The 22,310-nt window shown below is 41.9% G+C and overlaps 1 protein-coding gene across 6 annotated transcripts in view; it reads right to left on the reverse strand.

Moving 5' to 3' along the window:
- CACNA1C (calcium voltage-gated channel subunit alpha1 C) overlaps positions 1–22,310 on the reverse strand; it is a 498,678-nt gene that overhangs the window by 58,283 nt on the left and 418,085 nt on the right. For 3 of the 6 annotated variants that reach the window (XM_042795184.1, XM_042795183.1, XM_042795182.1), the window contains 5 exons: positions 21,365–21,566; positions 20,766–20,924; positions 17,742–17,852; positions 753–836; positions 25–108 (listed from right to left, as the gene is read on the reverse strand). In XM_042795184.1, the coding sequence (XP_042651118.1) occupies positions 25–108; positions 753–836; positions 17,742–17,852; positions 20,766–20,924; positions 21,365–21,566 (640 nt within the window). The remainder of the gene's footprint in view (positions 1–24; positions 109–752; positions 837–17,741; positions 17,853–20,765; positions 20,925–21,364; positions 21,567–22,310) is intronic. The other 3 variants (XM_032986290.2, XM_032986289.2, XM_032986291.2) reach the window with 2 other exon arrangements.

Genomic DNA, 22,310 nt, shown 5'->3' on the forward strand with positions numbered 1-22,310 from the left:
CATGGACAGACGCCAGCTACTTACGTTCACCTCGGTGATTGCTATATCAACAATGCTACCCACAACAATCAAGGCGTCAAATGTATTCCATGCATCACAGAAATAGTGCTGCATGTGGCAGAGAAGCCAAGGAGAGAGAGAAAGAGAGAGAGAGAAAGGAAGAGAAAGAAGGAATAAGAGAGAGAGAGAGAGAGAGAGAGAGAGAGGAGGGAGAGAGAGAGGGAAAGGGAGAAAAGAGGGAAAAAAAGTAAAAAGTAAAATAAAATAAAAAACAAAACAAAACAAAAGCATGAAAGAGGGAGAGAAGAGGAAAAAAAATAAGAAAAGAAAGAGGTTACGTGGGCATATTAAATAGTCTCTTACCACTCTACAGTATTGGTTGCTCAAACCTCTGTAACGTTTCACATGATGGAGGGTATCAACAAAAGCCTGGTTAGTCAGAAAGTTACACTCAAGCATGTCTACCTTTTGGAGGGAAAAAAAGCACACACACCCCAAACTCTGTGCGCTTTCACCAGTCACAGCCTTGGGGCGAGCTATGACAAGTGAAAAAGAAGGAGGCATTTCCCCCCCTCCTTTTTTTTTCCCTGGGAGAAGGAGAAGGACGACGGCAAGTTCAATAAAAGCATGACTAGAGGGGAGAAAAACCAGAAAAAAAAAAAAAAAGAGAGAGAAAGAAAGAGAGAAAGAGAGAAGGAACAGCAGAGGAGGAGGAGGTGGTGGTATCCTGGGGAGGGTAGAGTAATACTCACATTAGTTTCACTGAGAATGACGTCTATAATGCTGCCAATTACGATGAGGAAGTCAAAAACATTCCAAGGATCACTAAAGTAACCCTACATAAGGAAGGGGCAGGCAGGATGGGGATTAAAAAGGAATGTTAGACAGACAAAAACAGTTCAAAATTACCATTAGAATTACTGCCCTGACACCTCAAGGGGTTTTCCTCTTAAGTCTACTTATTGCGCCTCAAGCTGTAGCCCAGTCCTGGGATCCCTGACTTGTGCGAGCAGCCCCTGTGCAGGTAATGCAATCCCAGGGCTGCCACCCGTCCCCTCCGACTCTGAGACGGGGGGGCAAAGGGAAGCCACATAGGTCGCTTTGAGCAGGACTCGCAGGACCAGCTCCTCCAGACATCTCCGAATCCTGGCAACACAGCACCCTTCCCCATCCAGCTCGGATTCGGCCGGGGGAAGAGTACAGGAACGGCGTCATACGGTTCTCTCAAAAAACGTCTCCCTTTCCACCAGTGTGACTATCAATCCACCGGTCCATGTTCCAGATGTCAGGTGCTGTGCTGGCGCTGGGAACAGCCGGCTGCTGCATCACGGTGGAGCAGAGGGCACAGTAGAGCTGGGGGTGGGCTATTTGAACCTCACTGGTTGTCACCTTTACCTTTACCCAGCCACAATGAATATTACCACGGTCATTAGCCTAACAGTTCCTATTACTAATGCTTTCACTCCTGTCTTAAAACTGCAGAGCAGGACTAGTATTCCTGTTACTCTGAAGGCACATCTGTACCACAAAATGAAGGTGTGAATGTAGCATGTGCTGGCGCATCCCATCAGGAAGGGGTAAGAGTGAGAGCAAAGTCGGCTTTGGCAGGTGCTCAGAGTGAGGCCTGTTGCTCACTCATGCTAAAATTAGCGCCACAGCATCACTGTCACATTAGCTGTCTAGGACAAGCTATAGCAGGTCTGCTAGCATGTGTTACTCATACCTTCACTTTGCTGTGCAGAATCACTTTGGGGGCTCTCTCAGATACCTCATTGTCCTCAGCAGAGCTTAGGAGATGCTAATCAGCACTGCTTACTGTCCCCATCCTGCATGACTTTTGGCTGGATAAGCCGGAAGGATACAGGACCCACTTGGAAAAGGTTCTGTTCAGCCCAGAAGATGAGCTTGTGTATCTAAGCTTCCTGTACAAGTCAATGTTGTGAGCAAAGAAAATTTACCATGGCTCACCGAACACCTGTGCCAACCTCTTCCCCTTGTTCTGCAGTCTTAAAAGGAGGCGAACATACAAAATCCTCTGTACTCCTTTTATGTGTTTGGTTTTGTGAGCATGGGCTAATGTGACCTCCCTGTTTCCCAGCTGCACCATGTCTCCAGTGAGACTGAACCCAAGCTGCACTGTGACTGCTATTCTTAGCCAGAGAGTCAGGTCATGGGTAAAGTGTGAGTCTGTGTTCCCAGGCAGTGTTGCAGAAAGCAAAAAGGATAAAAAAAAAAAAAAAAAAAAAAAAAAAAGAAAAATTCCAGCACTGGCACTGCACAAGTCAGGCTTGGGAACCTGAAATTACTGTGGGTTCAACCATCACATGGAGCAAGCACTGGCAAAAAGCGTCTTTCTAAATGCTGAAACACTGCCTCCAGGATGCTTTGAGACTCACAGTTATAAACTGCATTATGCTTAGGGCAGGGAAAAAAAAAGAAAAAAGAAAAAAGAAGCAGAGAAAGCCACTGCCCAGCTGGTTCCACACCAGTGAAGGGAACTGGTAGAGTGGACTTTAAAAATCTTCTCCTCGAAACCAGAAAAAAACCCCTTTATTCTGCAGCTCTTAGCAGATCTACACTGGGAGGAGTAATCATCCCATGGCTACACATTACTACACAATTAGCTACAACAGGGAGGAAGGAAACAGGAGCAAAAGCAAATTCAGAGAATATTATTATTCAGCATCCAGCCTAGAAAATACACAACAAATATTAGAATGAATTCAGCGGTGATGTCCAGCATCGTTAGCAACCAGATGGACCTGGAATAAAACTGTAATTAGACTTCACCAAGAGAAAGGGGAGGGAGAGAACAGCAGATTAAATTGTAGAGGCAAACGCATTTTGAATAAATAAAGGACAGACACAGACCATACAGAGTTGCAAAAAGTGCCTCTGCAGCCTGATGCGACCTTGGCAGACAGTATACTTGCAGGATCAAACAGAGCAGAGTAGAAGACAACAGACCCAATCCTCCTGCCCCTGTTCATGTGCACAGTCCTGCTGAAGGCTGTGGCACTGCTCACTTGCCAAATGAATACATGCATTCAATAGCATGGCTATCTTCCATTTCCTTCTCAAATTGCATAGTTTAGAAACTATTAAGGATTTCATCAAGAACCCAAACAACTACAAAAAAACCAGAGTTTGCTTTTGGGCAGCTGCAAGGGTAAAGATCCAAAACATGTTGCTCAGGTTTTGCCCATGAAAATGATGACTATCTATTGTTAAATCTGTGGTGATGGTTAGGTGGTTATTTTTACTATGATTGGCATCATACTGCAAAGAACGTTTTTGGTGTAACCAAATTCACAATTTCTTTTTACTGAGTAAGTTCTTACATAGAGCCCAACAGCCATTGTTGCTGGCAAAACAGCATTTGCTTTGGTACAAAACTCAGGGGACAAGTAGCATCAAATCCTGTCCTCAGATGACCACTGAAGCCAGTGAATTAAATTTTGCTCCCAGTTGCAGGCCTGCAACCTCACCAGAAGCAATGACACTGCACTGACACAGCTGGCATATCTCAGGAGAGATTCAGGCCTGGCAAGAAAAGGTCCCTTCTTCATTGCCATCGCAGATAGTTGCTTTGGACTTTTGCGACACCATGGCATATGTGGAATCACTCTGCTAACTTCAGTGGTGTTGCTCCAGATTTACACTGCGAGCTCTTTCTCACAGCATGCTCTGCTGAGTCTCATCAGCCAGCTCCTTGCTTGGAAGTCATGGGCTGGGCTGCTCTGGGATCACAGAAAGAGCATTACTGTGGTCTGTCATTGTGTGGCTGTAAGCTGGACTCGGAGAGCTCTTCTCTTCCTCCTGTACCTCTTAGATGAGTGATAGAGAGGAACCATGGATATGAATGCAGTTTTACTCAACCCCACATCCAATATGCCAGTGTTGAATTAAGGAAACACCTGAATTTTAAAACCTTCCCTTCCTCCTCACCTGCTCCCTCTGTGTTTCAAACAGAAGGGTGAAAAATAGGAAGATATTATTCACAGTAAGAGAGCTCAAAGAAAATAGAGAACATAGATGCTTCATTTGTGTGCAAGGTAATGGAATCCTTCCTTAAAAAGGCACCCTCCTTAGAGACATTTACCTACGAATGGCCATGTGGTTGCTTAGCTTTGGATCAGACCTCATAATTTTGTTAGGAGTTATGAGTACATATCAAGAGTGAACTACACCCCTTCAGGACTTGCCTCTTGCGACTTTTAAGTACCTCTTCAAGCCACATTCCTCACTGGAGTGTACCAGGGTGGCTAATGAAAGACAAGCTGAATGAAGGAAGAGCTTTCACTCTAATAAAGAGGTTGTATTTCCAAACTGCTTTTCCCACCAGAAAGTTCTGTATACTTTTCCCAAGGGGGTGGAGGTCTGACTGGAAATGAATTGATGGCACTGTTTGTTTTTGCAGTACAGGAATTTAGAGTGTAATACCATATTTTACCCTTAAAGGGAGATGCTTGACCCTGATTTAGCTGTATGCATGCCACATAATGGCAGCCTCAGGGGCTTACTGGGGAATGGTAGTCACCCTCTCTTGTGGGATGTCTTTGGAGATCCATGAAGCTTTTGGGGAGAAAGGAGGACAGAAAGAGACCAGGAGGATTGGACTGAATATTCAGGAAACATGAAATAGCCCCACCATTAGAGCACGTTTTTTCCCCATTTTTTAATTTCCCCAAAGGTAGCAAAGGATAGTGTATAATCACATGATCAGTAAGTTAATGAAAGGCTGAGCATAAATATGCAGTAGCTGACTGGAATGGAATCTCATTTGTGTGAGGGGAGCAGACATTGCAGCATTCAGAATGAGTATGCCAATCATTTTTAGGTTTCCTAGTTGCTAGCTATCAAAGAAGCTAGTGTTTGTTGTGGTGCTCATTGAGCCACTGAAATCTCTGGAGACCATTTCTTTTACTTTTTGTGAGTATAAGATCCTAAATGCAGTATCTAAGAAGCCTCATTAACAGCAGGGAAAATTGCTCACTAGAGTCTGTCTGAAGGTCTGAGCTCAGTCACCCGGGGCCCATAGTAAGAACATGTGGTGGCCCAGAGCTATGCATCTATGCTGAAGCACAGAAATCCTTAGGGGAAGGGTGCTGTTGAGTCATGGGACCAGCTGGGTTTTGAACATCCAGCCCCATGGGAGCTGCAGGGTCACTTGTGTGTTAGTTGATGTGCGGTTATTTATCTGCTTAGTTCCAGGTTTCCATTTCCGTCTCTTACGGGGTGGCTGGCAAAAGTTAACAAACCCTTCTGAGAGAAAAGTCTCTAAAGATGAAGAGCACAGCAAGGGTCAAGGCTATTCACTGGGTGGGATCTGAACGTAGGTCAGATGGCCCCCAGTGGAAGAAGATGGTGCAATGTCATAGGGAAAAACAGAAAGACATGCATGCACGCATGTATGTTTGAATACAGAAATGAAGCATCAAGGAGGAGAAACTAAGGCATACAGATAACCACACAGCCTAAAAGGAAAACAAAGCACAGGAGAACCTTGCTACCACTTTTCTGCAATAAACCTGCATGTTAAAACAACAGAAAGAAGCATCAGTCTTAATCAGCTGGAAAGATTATATAGAAAGGAGAGAAAGGGGCTGATAACCTGATATTCAGTGTGATTCTTAGCAAAAATTTCCTGCTGCTTGTAAAGGGCACCAAAGCAGACTTTGCTGGGGATTTGCAAAATGAGATGAACTGCTAGTTTGGCTGATGGTTGCTTAGTATGCGAATTCATTTCTGAAAATGCTGCAGGCTATCTGGAGCTGTGAGAGTTACTTCTCAGACTTCAGTAAAAGAGGCTTTCCCTAAAAGCATTTTTGCAAAAGGGACAGTTTCATTGGAAAACAGTATCGAATCAAATGGCATTTACACAGTACTGTGACTCTTGGCATACCTTCTCACAGCAGATTTGAGCGTTTTCATGTATCCTGAACAATCTTACAAAGCTACAATAGCTCCTGACATCAAACGGAGATTTTTGTCAGATGCAAATTCTGTTATGCTAAAATACCATTTAGCCATAACAGCAATCAGGGAAATTAGCAGAACCAAATAGAGAAAGAATAAAGTGGAAGATGCAGCTGCTTGGAGCTCCTGACAGGCTGCAGGAAAACAACATGTATTTGCATACTATCTATCAGCTCTCATCCATTGATGGATGAATTCTGAGACACAGACTCCCTGCAGTTCACCTACCAGTCGCTGTAATAAGTCACTGCTGCAGGGAATTGCACAAGACCCCCCCGGTACTCTGTCAAATCTTTCCGCAGACAGGGAGTGAGGAGAGGAGCTTTTCAGCTCCCCAGAGTATTCCAAAGGTCTGCTCAGTTCTGAAGAAGCCTCCTGCCTCTCTCTACTTATTCCATAAGAAAACAAATCCAACTTGTAGACCAGGATAGGTGCTCAATAACTTTGATGATTTCCTTTATCCTCTCTCACTGTTTCATGCTCTCTTTCACAATGAGGATGTTGGTGAAAGCAGAGAGGTGTCCCTTGGGGTCTGAGGGCCTGCCTAGACATACTGGACACTGCTTGACAGAAACAAAGGAGTTTGAGGACTTGAATAGCAATGTGATCTGGAAAAAGACCCCAAATGCTTATTTCTAGGTCATTGGTATAGAACGGGGGTAGGGTCTGACTTGTGCTTCTAGGGTACCAATATCCCCATCACAAGAAAGAAAACAGCACTGCCTGAACCAAAGTCTCCAAGCCACCATTTTACAAACTAAAACATTTATGGAGGCTGGAACAATATAATCGCTTGTGTCACAACAGACTCTTTTTTATGCTCTCTACACCCACTGATAATTGACAACATTGGAGTGACATACCTAGAAAAATCTTCATCATACCTGTTCTGTGAACTGAGAATTCCCATTTCCAGATCTTGCAACCCAATTCATTCCACCAGGATTGTATTTTCTAGATGGTCCCACCAGCCCCTCCATGCCCACCTACATGACGGTACAGTTATTTTGCATTTCTCTGTATTGCATTTACTGTAAAGTGGCTAGTATTACACAAGCCATGTGGAAGGCTTGAAGTGCAATGTTATGGTCTCAGGTCCTCCAAGGACTGGGAAAGAAACATGGTGACCCTGATGTAATTTTTGACCTGGATTGCTCTTAGCTGCCTTTGAAGAGAGGGTGAGTAATGCCTCGGAACACTAATGCGTAAGGCCCCCTTGATATAAATGCATGAAAATGGAAGCAGAGTAAAAGAAAGCTCTTATAAATTCTGCTGTCCACCTAGAAAAAGAAGCTAAACATTCTTGGCTTTCCTACAGGTATGTTGTGTCACAAGGATACCCTGTGAGGACTTGTGTCCTTTTCCTTATGAACTGTAATTACATTGCAATCATTTAACAATTAGTGCCCTGCAGTCAGAAAACAGACTTGTTCTCAGCAAAGAGAAACAAAACCAACCCCAGCCTTACTGGAAAGACTGAAAAGTGAATGTAGTATCTTGCTATGTCTGAACAGATCATTTATCACAAAATGCATTTTGTGAGAATTTTGCTGTCAAATTCCATTAGGAAGAAGCTGTAAATGCTCAAAGACTTTGCAATGTCTAGAAAAAGGAGGTCTTAACGAGAGCCAACAGATAAGTCTTGAAGGCAATAAACCAAACCAGCAACATGAAACAGTCCTATGAATAGAGCAAAAGGATGGGTTTTGCTGTTTAAGATAGTCTATCTTCTAAAGTTGGTCTGACATTCCAGCCCAAGGAATAATGACTGAAAAGGAGTCAAAGTGAACCTGTAAGAACAGAAGTGGCACATCTTTCAGAGTGAAGAGCCACTTATACCATTGTGGGAAGATGAGACAGTAGCAAGTAATGGGTGAAGAAGCATTCTGAATACGGGGCTGGACTTTGAATAGCTTCCCTGTCTCCATATGTACCATGGGCAAAGGCTGTGGACTGCTCTGACCTGGTTGCTGTGTGATAGTGGACACTCACTGGAAGAAAGGCACAATCTTCCAGAAACAGGCTGGGAAGCATGAGCAATAGGTTTTTGAATAGTTTATTTTTTTGGTAAGTTATCTCCATTTTCAGAAAAGGCTTGATTTTATATGGATTAGAATAGTTAATAAAATAATGTTTACTTTCATGTAATCCATCAGTCATAACTTTCCAAAAGGGGATGGTAACTCTCATTTTATACTTTGGGAAGCAGAAATATAGAAAACTAAAGCTTCCAAGGTCCTACAAAAGCCAGATGTATGATAGAGAAGAGAAAGCAACTCTCTCAGACCTCAGCCAGGTGACCATTTGGCGATGGAAACATTATTTCCTAACATGATGAACAGTTCTTAACAGGGGCTTATCACAGTCTGTTACCTGGTATCATTCTTACATGAAGATTCATTTCTGTGAGAACTTTAGGCTCTTTAAAACAACCTTACATGAAGTGACAGAGGGTTGGGATTTTTTTTTTTCTGAGAGTGAGAGCAAGTAATTTTTCCCTGGAAAAAGTGTTTCCTTTACATGCTGTTGCTGTTGCTGTCGATATTGTTTTGAATGAGACCCCAGTTCCCCATCCCACTGGGCTTTTAACATCGCGTGAATAATTTTCTGTATTAAATAATTAAGTGTAATAGCTAATACAGTACTTCCCACACTGTTGCATTGTGCAGTCGTATCATTATTTTTGATCATTTATAATGACATTAAAACCCCCAAGTGCCAGACTGAAAATAAATCTGTCACAATGTTGCAGAAATATGCAAATTCTCTGGGTATGTTTGCTGCGAAGGAAAAGGTCCTCTCTCATTGAAGCTCTTACACATTTTCTTTAATAGTTTTTTCTGCCTACTGAATTCTCCATTGATCCTTCAGAAACCTGGAGGATTGCACAGCTCTGGCTGATCACTATTAGAGGATATATTTCTGTGCAGAAAATTAATGGCCTCATCCTCCAGGAAGGAGAACATCCTGCATTTAAACAATGAATGTAACATGGGAACAGCAGATCAAACAGTCTTTTTGTCCCTCACCACTTGCTTCTACCACAACATGAAAGGATAAGTTTTTTGCACGAAGACGGAAGTTTGTTCTGTATAGTCATTTCATTCTTGGCCTCTTTTTTGGGGGCACCAACAAAGAAACGAATCAAGATCCACTCTGCTCATGCTGTTCTGCAACATACATTTTCCACAAGGAAATGTGAAAGAGACCAGTATACTTCATACAGGATGTCAAGCAGTGTTCAGAAGGAAGACTCTGATGTTTCCTGACCCAGATTTAACTAGAGGTACGAGCTAGGATTTACTGTGAAATTCCATTTCTCATCATCAGTCTAGTTTCTTCTGTTACATTCACCTACAAAATGTTTTTCACACTGCATGACTCGTTTAGGTGGAGTCATGCCTATGACATCTCAGAATATAAGCATATGCACAATAGAAAAACTTTAGTCTGGCACTACTTTCTTCTCCTGCATAAGTGCTGGGAATGGCCAGACTTCCCCTCCCACGCACACTCAGGAACTGGTGAGGAACTCAGCGAAATCTAGAAGTATCAAAGAGGATTCCCTGTACTTTCACGTGACAGAGAAGGCAGTCACTTGCTTGCTAACCCCGCATTTGCGGAAATTGTTGCTAAATCGACCTCATCGCTGAGCGTTCTGTTGCAAATTTTCTGTACTAACTGGAAGATTTGTTGTTCAAGGCTCTACATTAACATCAGGTATACTGTTTAACTTGATGGGCCAGCTCTCTAAAACACCAGGATGTGGTTCCTCTTTCTTTTAATGTCACTGCCTTGTAACATATGTTTGCAGCACAGGCTCCTGAGTAGTTTTGATTTAAGGCCTGGAATAACAAAAACAGCTGCTTTGGCCCTTGGCTAATGGGATGCTCTTCCACATTCTGTGAGAAAGTCTCAACACTGAGCTGCTGTGAGAGTGCTGTGGCACAGAATGTGCTACAAGAGGCTCAGTTACTTTCCTAGCTTCTATTTTCTCTTCTTTCTCCTGGACGTATTGGCAGATAGAAATTCTCTCAGGCAAGCAGCATCCAGGAGCAAGTTTACCCGATGACTCCCTGTTCCAACCCACTGATGGGTATAAAGAACTGGGATGGCCCAATCATCCACATCAGAATAATTATCCCAAGTATTTCTTCGCATCAATGCCACCTGAACACGCTGCTCTGACATACAGTACTTTTATGATTTACTTTTGCAGAAATAGCTTAGAAAATAAGATCATTCTTCCTCACAGACCTGTGGATGTGAAAAACCACATGGTTAAATCTCCACATGATATGTATGCTATGCAAAATGCACGAAACTCCTGGCAGACAGGTAATCACAGTAAAGAGAAAGCAGAGGAATGATTAATGAGGGGTTTTCTAGTGTATTTCTAAAACCCTTGAGCCTGATTCAGCAGTTCCTTTAGAGCCTCAGGCTGACACAACAATGCAGTGCCTGGTCATGCACTACAGCGATGTCAGGGATTTCTGGTCATACGGCTGCTGGGCTTGTTGAAGCAGCTGAGATTAATTCCAGCCGGGCTACCGGCTGTACAGAAGATCCAGAGGAATCTACAATACGTACAGATTTCAGTCAGGAAAAATCTGTGGTGAAGGAAAGCATTTCTGGGGTAACATGCTGATGTATTTTGCAGTGAGACTGCAAATAATCCACAGAAGTAAAGAAATATATTGCACCCAACCTTTATTGCAAATTATTCTGATGAGACAGTACACAGGGAGGCTCTGTGGCTGAGATACTGATGTGTTTGAACATGGAGACCTGAGATGTCTGCCAGGGAACTTCATTAAAATGTAGAAGCACAAAAAGATGTTCATTAGCTTAAAAGCTATGGCTTTTAATTCAGTTTTTAATTTTCTAAAAATCCCCTTCACATTTACTTTTCCTTTCAGATCTGATTCTGTTTTTCTTTTCCTTGCATCACTTTTTTGTCTAGTCATTTCCTTCTCCATTTTATTAATACTTTCCTCTTTCAGGGTGTTTGGTTTAATTTTTTTCTTTCTGCCTTTAAGGATATTCTGTCCATTCTCACTCTCCATTATCTGTTTATGCCTTTTTCTTCCCTCCAGGTTTGGTTTCTCTCTCTTTTCCCCCCAAATGTGGTCCTTTCTGTTTGTTTAGTTCTCTCACTTTCTTCACTTCACACACTCTGTTACCTGACTATTTCTAGTTCTCTCCATGCTCATATTTCTTACGCAACATCAAGCAGAGCTCACTCTTCCTTTTTGTTGAATGAGATATATTTTTCCCCACCCTCAGATCCTGAAACATATTTGCTTTCTCAACCCTTCTTTTGCCTTTTAAAACACTTGTTCCAACCAAAGGCAGGGTGGTGGTTGGAGACTGCTCTTGCTATTACACCAGGCAGATGACTCAGTCAGCAAATACTCCACATCTAGATGCATCCCCTCCAAAACAGTGAGGGTAATACTGAAGCTGAGGAGATGAAACAATTAGATGACTACTTAGGTTAAGGACCTGCCAAAACCAGCAGAGAAAATCTGCAAAGTAAGAGCCATTTGACAACCAGAACCATGCGGCCAAACTCCATGAGAGGGAGGCAGCTGCCTGCACCAGGGGCTCACGTATACATTTACACAACATAAACTACTAATTTATACCACCATACTTCATCCCAGATTATGTGATTTTTAACTAAATATGATTCCTATGTCTGTTGGACAGACCTAAAGTGTTTTTCCATGCTGAGCAAAAGACCACTCAATTGTAACCAGTTTTCCTGACATATCTGTATCAGTGCAGAATGTCTTGTCTTTGCTTTCTCCATGTAAGCTGGAGAAATAATACACTGATGAATGATGCCAGGGCAGCATCATAAGACATACAGGTATTTCCAAAGGTACTGGAATGAAGAAGTACAAAAAGCATTCAATTTCCAAAATTAAACAACCTTGTTTCTGTGGTGCAAGGGGAGAGATTGGATATAAATTTCAGTTGTTTGTGAAAATGCTGAAGCCTCTATTCTGACCAAGGAATGACAGGTTATGATGAGAAAGAAGAATGCAAGTAACATGAAGCAGCCAGTGTGACTTTAGGAGAGACTGCTCAAAGATTTGTTTATAGGCATAAATGTACAAGAAATGGAGCAGTAAAAAAAGAACAAAAACAGATGAGTCATTTTGCAGGTTTGAGAAGAGATATCAGTGCATCAAATGCATGATAAATGCTGACTGAGAGGAGCTTAAAGAGGAATAAAGAACGGAAGATTCATCAGGGGAGAAAGAAACACTGAGGACATGTAGATCCATCAGTAAATGGCGACTAAGAAGTAACCATGGGCGACACTCATGAATTCCACTACTCAGAGGGTCATAGCTCATCCTGGGATCACATGGGATTACATGCCTTGTTCTGAATGTGAAACTTGTTTGAAACAGTGCACAGAAGTCTGAACTCTGCTGCATGAAAATGACATTAAAGAATGGCAAGAATTCAGAGTAAAGTAGCAGTGATAAATGAGGCAATGAACTAACTATCTGAGGCAGGACAGATGGCGTTGTTACAGGCTGCTTTACAAGTAACATCCATAAACACCCAGAGAAGAAAGGTGCTGACAGTGTCTGGTAAATGGAATAGACTTGTGATCTGTAGTCTCTCTGATAGTCATAATTCCACAGAGGAAATTCCCAAGATCCCCTTTCCACACGCAGATCTGGATTTGACAAAATATATGAACATGTGCTTTACTTTGTGCATGGGAGTAGTTCCACTGGTATGTCTTCCCTAGTTTGACATGGCAGGGACAGCAGTAGAAAATTCATAGCTCTTGGATTACTAGTTGTGCCCTGTCTAATAAGGGGATAGATTAAATGTTTCCTGAAAGAAAAAGTATATGTGGTTCATCAGTAAAACAGCCCATTTCAGGGAGCTGGAAAGATCTGAAATTCCTGGAAGAATATCCATTCCCATATTAGTACTTATGTTGACAGATGGTGCAGCTTCATATGAATAGGAATTTTAAGTCACTGTCTTTGAGTTGAAAAGATGAACTCCAGGCAGGTTTTGTAAAGCAGCTGATCCTTCATGGACTGCTGCTTGTGGGGACTTTTTCTTTAAGAAGCTAGGACAGTGGTAGCTACGAGCACTGCAGACAGTACAGCACCTCTCATTCCCTTCAGTATAGTTCTCTGGAAAAAGCATGAAGCCGCAGCAGCTTGCTCCATGCAGGAACTGGAAAATAGCTCACCAGACTGGCTGAAGAATTTATGAAATTAGAAAAACAAAGCAGCAAAACGCCTTGGCTCAACAGCATTACTTTTAGACTGTCTGTCTCTTAGAAGTAACTAGTCTTGAATCAGTTTATGAGCATCAGCCAAGACAAACACTCAACTCCATTTGGGAGTTTTGCTTCAGAGTAGCACATTAATACTCTGTAAGGAGATGCAGGGCATGTAGCGGATGTTTTCTTTATCAGCAGCCCTAATCATCTCAAATCTCTCTTGCTCATTGTTAGCACACTCTCCTGTCAAGACTGCATCAGACATAGATGAGTTGTCTTACACAGTGCAAAAACCTGGGATAACTGATGATCTCCTCCAGAAAATGTGCCACATAGAAACAGAGGAGCTCTCAGAGGCTGGCCTTGTCCCTGCCTGGCATGCACTACCTATACCAGCAGCAGCTGCTCCAGCTAACACACCCCTCTTCCCTACAGCCTCCCCCAAAACACTGTTCACAGAAGGTGGCCAACAAAAAGGACAGGTGTCAAAGGGACTTGCTGACTAGAGCAACAAAACTCAACTGTAACAGTGTGTTTAGTTAGAAAGGCCCTTGTCTTTCTACCCACTTCATATACTTTCTGTAAGTGTTAGGAGATGAGCCCTGACTCAGACTTGGCTCCTGATTCCTACAGCTGGCCTGCCAATGAGTAAATCCTTGCTCTTGCCACAAGAACTAGTTGCAAGGCTGGATTATTCATGCTGATTCTTTGCAGTCACACACATGTGTGATCCTATTCAATGTCTGTGCAACGGACTGTGTTTGATTTTTTTCACCTTGACTATCAAGAGTAGCAAATAAGAAGGACATGTCCTCTCACAGAATGGAAGTGAAGAAATAAAAACTGGGTACAGTGAAAAATCTATTCAGTCAGACTGCCACCTTTTCTGTTGTTATGCATGTAATATGCAGGTAGCACTGTAGTGCATTATATTACTTCATGTAATAGCGATTGCCACACCACTGCCTGCAGCTGGAACTGTGCATATTAGGCTTCCCCTAATGCTGTTCTGAATGGGCACGTCCCTGTGGTGACTTCTGTAAGAAGCTAGGGCAATAACAGCTCTGAGTACCGCAGAGATCGGTCCCAGTTCCCTTACCAATTCTCTCTGGTAAAGGTATGAATGAACAGCAGCTTGTTCTACCTTGCACAGATGGAGAAAACCAAGATCCTCTGTTGCTGCTGCAGACTGCTCATTCCCAGGTGACTTTAGGAAGCGGCCATGCAAGGGAGAGCTCTGTGGTGGCTGCTTCAGAGGTACAAGTCAGTTACTACATTGCTTGCTGTAGTTGAAGGTTCACTGCAGCACCCAATGCTGGATTAAGCACCACAAATTTGCAGAAAACAGAGCAAATTTTGCCAGTTTCAATTCTGTGTTCAGTTCTGTTCTGCCACATTTGCCTGGGGCTTGTCACTAAGGTGAAAACACGACACCTTCAGCTAACCAAGTTTCCTGCTTTTTTGTTAGTCATAAATCTTACAGGTCCCTCATTTTAGGGTACTCTTCAGATAGAAAAGGCTGATGTTTGGCCACAAATTCAAAATGAGACAAAGCAGCTTAAACAAAGACTGGTTTGTGTTTTGTTGCTCAGGAAATGGCAGACAAATCTGTTTTCAGCAGAGACTTCATGAGCATTTAATCTTGCCATTTCACATCTGGGAAACGCTAATATCACTTAGCACCTCATTTCTTTGTTTGGGAAATGTGGTTGGTTAGAGAGTAGAGGATGATGGCTGTGCTGTAGTGATGTTCACCCAGGTGACAATGAAATCCTTTTGGATTTTTCTGGCTGGTGTTCCTGGGGACAACCTCCATCTGCAAATGTAGTTTGTTTTTATACCTCGAGTGATAGGAGGACACAAGATCTGGCCAAGCAGAGGGATGAGGCAACAACTTTCTCCATGGTGGGAGACTCCCACATCAGAACATACTCTAGGCAAGTTCGGTTTCGATCCCAGTGTGCAACCTGAAGAGAAGCAGATTGTGCCCTCCAGTGTTGGTTCATGTCAATCCAAGTGGTCATCTGAAAAGAGGGCATTTCCTTCTTTGGAGAGCAGGTTGAGTCAATATGGAGCAGGCAATGAAGGCTGCAGGCCAAATCCTTGTACTGAACAGACAATGGCAAGTTACACAAGGAATGTTGATGTTTCCAAAACCTGAGTTACTGAACTGGTACTCAACATAATCCAATATGAATATACTGCTGGAGGCAAGTCTTTTTGATGTAGTAGTTGTTTTCACAAGTTCATTCCTGCTTTTCTTCCCTGTAAATCCTGTGGTCCCATTTTTAAAAATTTTATTTTCCTGAAGGTATTTAATTAAAATAGCAGCTTAAGAGTTAGTACTATTTTTGGCATACAGGCCAGATTAAGATTTGAAGCGGATTTCTTCTTTTTGCTGGTTATTCTTTCAGGATGGGCAGGCCCCAGCCTGAGGTTGTTGTCTGATCCTTAGTTAAGAAGACTTTACTAAGACTATACTATTCTGGTTACAAGGAAAACTTCTTTTATATTTTCACTTTTACTATAGTTTGGTAGCTGAGGATTTAGTTTGGAAATAACAGAATCATGGAAAATTGGGCTGAGAGGGACCTTGTGAGATGGTCTAGTCTGCTTCCTGGTCTCAAGGCAGATCATACATTCCAAAACTGCTTCTAATGGAAGGTTCCCCTAACTTAATCTTAAAACTTCAAATTATGGAGATTCCATAGTCTCTTTAGGCAATCTGTTCCAATGTTTTGCTACCTGGAGTATACATGTTTACCCTCAGTTGATTTTGTTTAATACTTTGTTGTGTAGAAAAACTTGAAAAGGAGATTGAACACAGGAAAGTAAGACACAGGAAGTAGAAAGAATCTCCAATAGCATCAATGCCAACTCCTTACCGTTAGATGCAACCATGTCAGCTAAAGCCTTCTTTGTATATGTACAGAGCTCAGTATTTGAACTGGTTGAACTTTTCCCCTAAATACTCAAAACAAATTCTGCTGAGAACCTCATCTTTCTCAAAGTGAAGAATCTCCTATAAAGTAGAACCATGAAATCAGAAGAACATTAGAAAGCCTGTGAGATACATTTCTGGGTATATAGTATGCAGATAATACTTTTTACAAAGTGCCAGAAGACTTGTTTGCTAATAGACATGGCAAAATCTCAAAGTGGAAGGTAGATCCCTCCTGTAAGTTACAAACCCTTCTGAAATAGAAGATTATACTTCTAAATTTCCCAAGACAGCATTTGAGATCTCACCCAAAAAAAAAAAAAAAAAAATCAGTCCTTCACCAGGACTGCACAAGATGCTCCTAACTTTCAAGAGAACTATATCTGAGATAGGATAGTGATATTCGGCTCAGGTAAAAAATAAAGTTGTGGCTATTCCTCTTAGAAGAACTCCTAGAAAGTGTGAAAGAAGGAGAGGGAGGCTAGGTGGGAATAAAGTCAACACAGAGTTAACAAGAAAAAGTAAGACTGAATTCAGTTGAATTGGAGCGCAAAGTTTCTGAGCTGAGGATGAGGAAGGTGTTAGGTTAGAGCTGGGAAGAGCTCTTAACTTCAGTGATCCCCTAAGTGTTTAAGATGAAGAACAAGCAGGACTGTCAGATGTGACTGTTCTCACCTTTACCAGTGTCATAACTGATGCTTCAGGAAGTACTTGCCAACTCCAATATATCAAGGTATCCTTCAAGATACAACCTCATGTGTCTAGGTATCACTGAATATATGAAATGGCATTGAGGCACCTGTGTTTAGGTATCTGGATTCCACCCTTATGATGCACTGCTGAATATTAATCTTAAAGTACGTGAGGTCAGAATCTTTGTCCTTGTCCCGCAGCAGCTGTGCCAACATAGTTGGAAGAGCTTGTAGGTTATAATAATACCCCATGGTGCAGCTTTACTAGCAGAATTTCATGGTCCAATGTAGAGGACAATACTTTCAGATGGGATCTTCTAGGGTACTGAATATTATCAATGAAGCCTTAAATTCAAAACTAGAGGAATCCAGACTATCATTGAGATGTAGTCATCCCAGAAGAAACATATTTTTTCAAAGCTCATAACTCAAATGAGTCATGCTTGATTAACTTCACTTGGGCCAGGAGACTAATCATGGGATGCTATTTATAATTTTTTTAAGTAAGGTCAGAGAGAGCATTAGAATAGCATCCAGAATGGAAAACATGTTATACTCTTAACATAGTGTCACTATCATAACTTAATGAAAACAGAGAACTAGGAACCTTCTCTATTAGCAAGTGGTGTTGTCTGTTTTTCGTTTTTTTTTTTTTTTTTTTTTTTTTTTTTTTAGTGTGTCTACTCTCCAATGAAAAAGTTATTAAATATACGTGAGACTCCAATCCAGAGAGAAACTGTCCAGCTCAGTTATTGGTGGGGTAATAGATCAGAAAGCTTCACCTCCTCCTTCTCCTCACAGCTGCCCCGCACACATGCACACACACACAGAGGCCAGGAAACTCTACGCCTATAGCACCTACCTTGGGTTTGAAGGCGATTAATTTCAGGACCATCTCAACAGTGAAGAGGCCAGTGAAGAGCATGTTGAGGATATTCATGGCTTCCTTGAACATGCAGCTCTGACCGTAGTGCTGAAAAATAGCATCCCAGCAGCAGCATGAGGAATGGACATACCCACTAGTTAGGAATCCACATGGCCCCTCCTGATCTCCCTTTATGTTGAGGTTCTCTAAAGAAAACCCCAGCATGCTCCATTTTCTCAATTTGGAATTCCCATCTCCCTTCACACATAAGCATTTCCATACCTCTATTCATTTTTTGCCATCTGCCTCTGGATCTTCTACCTTTTAAAAAAAATCTTTTTGAGTGGGGGCTACCAAAATCACACTTATCATTCCAGTTGAGGGCTCATTATAAATTTGCATAATGGTACAAGAAGTCTCCAATTGTGTTTGTTATCTCACCCTTCCCTAACACTCGGATTACTTTTTTGTTTGATTGCTACTGCACAATGAACAGGGGTTTCAGTGAGCTGTTCATAATGACACCAAGCCATTCCCCAAGTAATTACACTTAATTCAGAATTCTGCAAAGTACACGAGCAGCTCAGATCATATCTTTCCAATATGCATTATCTTGCATTTGTCAACTCGGAATTAAATTTGCAATCATGCTACCCATTCACTTAACTTTATTAAGATCTTATGAAGTTACTCTCTGTCTTCTCTTGATTAATTCAAGTAGCGTCTTCTGTAAATGCTGCCACCTCACTCTTCATATCCTTATTTCCCGATCATTATTCTTGAGACTGATTGCACAGCCTTAGTCTAAGGTCATCTTCCAGTTCATGTTAGAAGACCCATTTGTAGTTGCTTAACTTTGATAAACTTTAACCAGCTGGAATGAATTTTCATGTTCTGCATTGGCTCAGGGTGATTTATTAACAGAGTTTCAGTTAAAACAATTCAGCTGCAGCTGAAAGCCAGGCCAGGGAAAAATATATTGTTGAGGTGTTTTCAAAATTTCTTGTAACATTTTCCTTGAAAGACTCTAGTACCTGCAGGACTCTGCTCAAATACTTGGAATTTTACTGGAATGTGGCTTTTGTGTTTGCTGTCCATTATGACTTTTGACCAAATCTGGCCACAGTATAAGCCTTTAAAAAACTGTATTTTTCTCAAGATGGACATAGACTTCCTACAATTTCCAGAGATGCTGTCCTGCCTGTGGGCTCACAAGCATCTCTCAGCTTCTAGTTCTACCTGCCCTTGGCATGCACCATTGTCACAGCAACTGAGCATGCTTCAGAGGGAACATAATAGTCCCTCTCTATTGCTTCATGACACCAGGGCAGTAGATACTTCAGCTGAGAGCAGAGAACTTCCTTGTGCTCATGCTGCCTCACTCCTTTGTTTGTATCTCAGGCAAGACTTCCCCAGCAGGGGAAGCCTTTTCAATGGGTACTGGAAAGAGCTAGACCAGATGAAGGAAAGTAGGGAGGTCAAGAAATCTGGTGAGATTGGACTGGAGACAGTGAAAGAAAACAAGGTGAAAACTAACTGTGAATATTGACTTAGACTGTTAGTGAGTGATAGGAAACTGAGGCTAATTTTGAGGGAAGCTGGGAATGAGGCAGACTAGGATTGATCCAGTGAAAAATGTAGTGATGGTATCTTAAGGTCCAAAGGGAAGTTGGTGTAGGAGTTCATGGGGAGTTGGACTCACAGTAAGGGACAAACTAAAGAAGGGAACAAAGTGTAGCAGACAGTCAAATGGAAAGGGCAGAGAGAGGCCAGAAAGGAGGCGTAACTGCAACTGGGAGTCTGTGTAGTGAGGAGAAGAGAAGGACTGTTTGAGGTATGGGAATATGGACTGTCTCGGCTGCAGACCAGGGAAGAGACTGGCTGGGTGAGGAGGAAGGATGGGTTTTAGGGAGGAGAGTGACAGGGCAGAATACATCTTAAACAGACAGAGCGTAGAAGAGAATGGGGCTCGAGTGGCTAAGGAAACAGGGAGTGCAGAGATAGGCTTAGCAGGTGGAGTCTGGACTGTGATTGAAAATGAAAGGCAGGTGAGGGAGGCCTTGGGTGGAGACAGACTGGAAGGAACAAGCCAGGAAAGTACAGACTTGGGGAACTGTACATAACAGTTAGCATCTATGTGAGCCCATTTCCTGACTAAAAGGACTGTAAGACTTCTTTTCTGTAAACTGGCTACTTAGTAAAAGTTTTGATTCCTTCCCCTATACTGCTGCATGTGGTAGTCTACTACCTCTATTTGCTATTCTTGTAGATCCAGCTGCAAATGTTTCTTTGGTGGGTTCAGATTAGGTGTTTGGAAAACCTTTGCACAGTAAGGAAAATGAATGCACAGCACATCAGGTAGTAAGGCAATCAGTAAAATCAGTAGTGAAGCAAGTTAGACAAACACCAACTAAGAAATGCTTTAGGTAGAGCTGATCCTTCCTGTAGGTGGTGGGATAGACAACACAGCCTCTAGAGGTTCTTTCTAGACAGTTTCTATTGTTCTTAACATAGAATAAAGGAAATACTAGGGCCTTCTTACCCTCTATCCCCAGTTTCCTTGATTGCCTTGTTTGCCAAAATATTTGCTTTCTACTTTTTAACCCAGAAGAGCCTCAAATTTAAAATTCACATATCAGGTGAGTGGCAGTTCTGGGCTTATTGCTGCACTTCATAGAAGACAAGTCAAAATTGAGAAATCACTTTTTATTATAGTGGATACTGAATTGGTCTGTGATGTAATTGTTGAATTTTTTTTTCATTTGTTTGTTTTCAAGGAGTTAAAACAGAATTGTTGAAAGTGTCAGATGCTAGCAGGAAGAGGATGAGAGGCAGATTCTTCATTTTAACTAAATGTCATCAGGAGTGAACATGGTACAATGGTTTTTATCATGTCCCTGTCCTTCTCTCTCAAAACATGGTATGGAGGTGAAAACAGGTCTCAACTTCAGCCATTTCTATATTTTTCCCAACAAAGTCTAATAATTCATCACCTGTAAAGTTTTCTGCTTGCTTACTCACTTGCATGGCCAGGCAGATGGTGTTCAGCAGGATCAGAACGAACATCAGGTATTCAAAATAGGTGGAGTTGACCACATACCAAACTTTGTACTGGTACTGGTTTTTAGGGATGTATCTCCTCAGGGGCCGGGCTTTCAGGGCATATTCTACACACTGGCGCTGTGAAAGAGGCAGGGTAGATTTAAAAATCAAAACCAAAATACAGGCATGGTCAGCTACCTCCAAGTATAATAAAAATACAATGTGTTTCAAGTTTTTTACTGAAATGAAAATATGTGGTAGAAGAATTTCTTTTAGGTAATAATCTGAATGTGCATATTCTACCTGATGAAGAGTTCCATATGCATTTACTTTGGCCAGACAATGCTGTCATGCTCATCTAATCTCAGTGAACTAAATGGTACAGAACACATTTTTAAGTAAATGTTGTCCCCTGAGAAAATCTTGCAGCAAGATTTTTTTTTTACCTGACGCTTGTCAGCTTATTGTTTTATCTTGTTGGCAATCTTCACATGTTCCTCTGTGTATGTATTTCTCTCTTAAACGCTTATTCTTAATGTATTTTCTACCTTCAGTGGCAACAAGGTGTTGTAAATTACCTGGTTTTTGTCCAGCTCACAGTTCTTGTACTCTTGTTCTCCTTGTTCCTGAAATGTGACGATGACGAAACCAACGAAGATGTTCATCATGAAGAAAGCAATGATGATGATGTAGATAATAAAGAAGATGGAGATCTCAACCCTGTGATTATAGATGGGTCCCACATCCTCCATGTGAGAATCAATGGACCTATACAGCAACCTGAAAGCAAACAGGAGCCCAATGCAGATAAAATCTACAACTGCCTTGAGGCCTTATAGGTGATGTTATAAAGTTTAATTTTGTGATTTTCTTCTACTTGAACCAAAATGAATTCATTCACAGATGCGTAGACTTGCACTGATCTGAACGCAAACTCTTGCAAAAGAGAAGACATGACTCTTACTAACTTTACACGTTTGAACCTGTTCAGGGGTGAAATGTTTTCATAGTCGAACAATTAAAATTTAAAATAAAAGCATGCTCTTTAGTTAACAGAATACAGGTGAGTGTGTTGTTGGGAACTGAGTTTCATCAGAAAAGGGGATCTCAGCACTTTTAATATTTGTTAACACTGCTGTTGGCCTCACCTGGTGACATAGGTCGGGGTCAGGCCCCTGATACCCTGCATGCCCATGTCACTCTGACAGAGTGGAGCTGTGGGAGTCCTCGGCCTCTGCAGCACAGAGAGCACAGCTGGCAAGACATCCCAGGTCTGTCCACACTGCAGAGACAGCACTGCTGTGTTTCATATTTCCCTGCTGGTTCCACTGGGAAACCTGGAACATCTAGTAATACTGGTAAGTGCCTAACAGGCATTTTATATCCCTTTATATACATAATATTTGTAACAAATATTGCTATCACTGCTTCTACTGGCAATCATTTTTAAGAGCTAAAAACAGGACTGTGCACTGTTTACAAGTACAGGAACAGCAATTCCTTCAGGCCCTGAGGAATTTACGA

Source organism: Tyto alba, unplaced genomic scaffold (assembly GCF_018691265.1).
Source record: "Tyto alba isolate M040663 unplaced genomic scaffold, T.alba_DEE_v4.0 Super-Scaffold_21, whole genome shotgun sequence".
Lineage (NCBI taxonomy): Eukaryota > Metazoa > Chordata > Aves > Strigiformes > Tytonidae > Tyto > Tyto alba.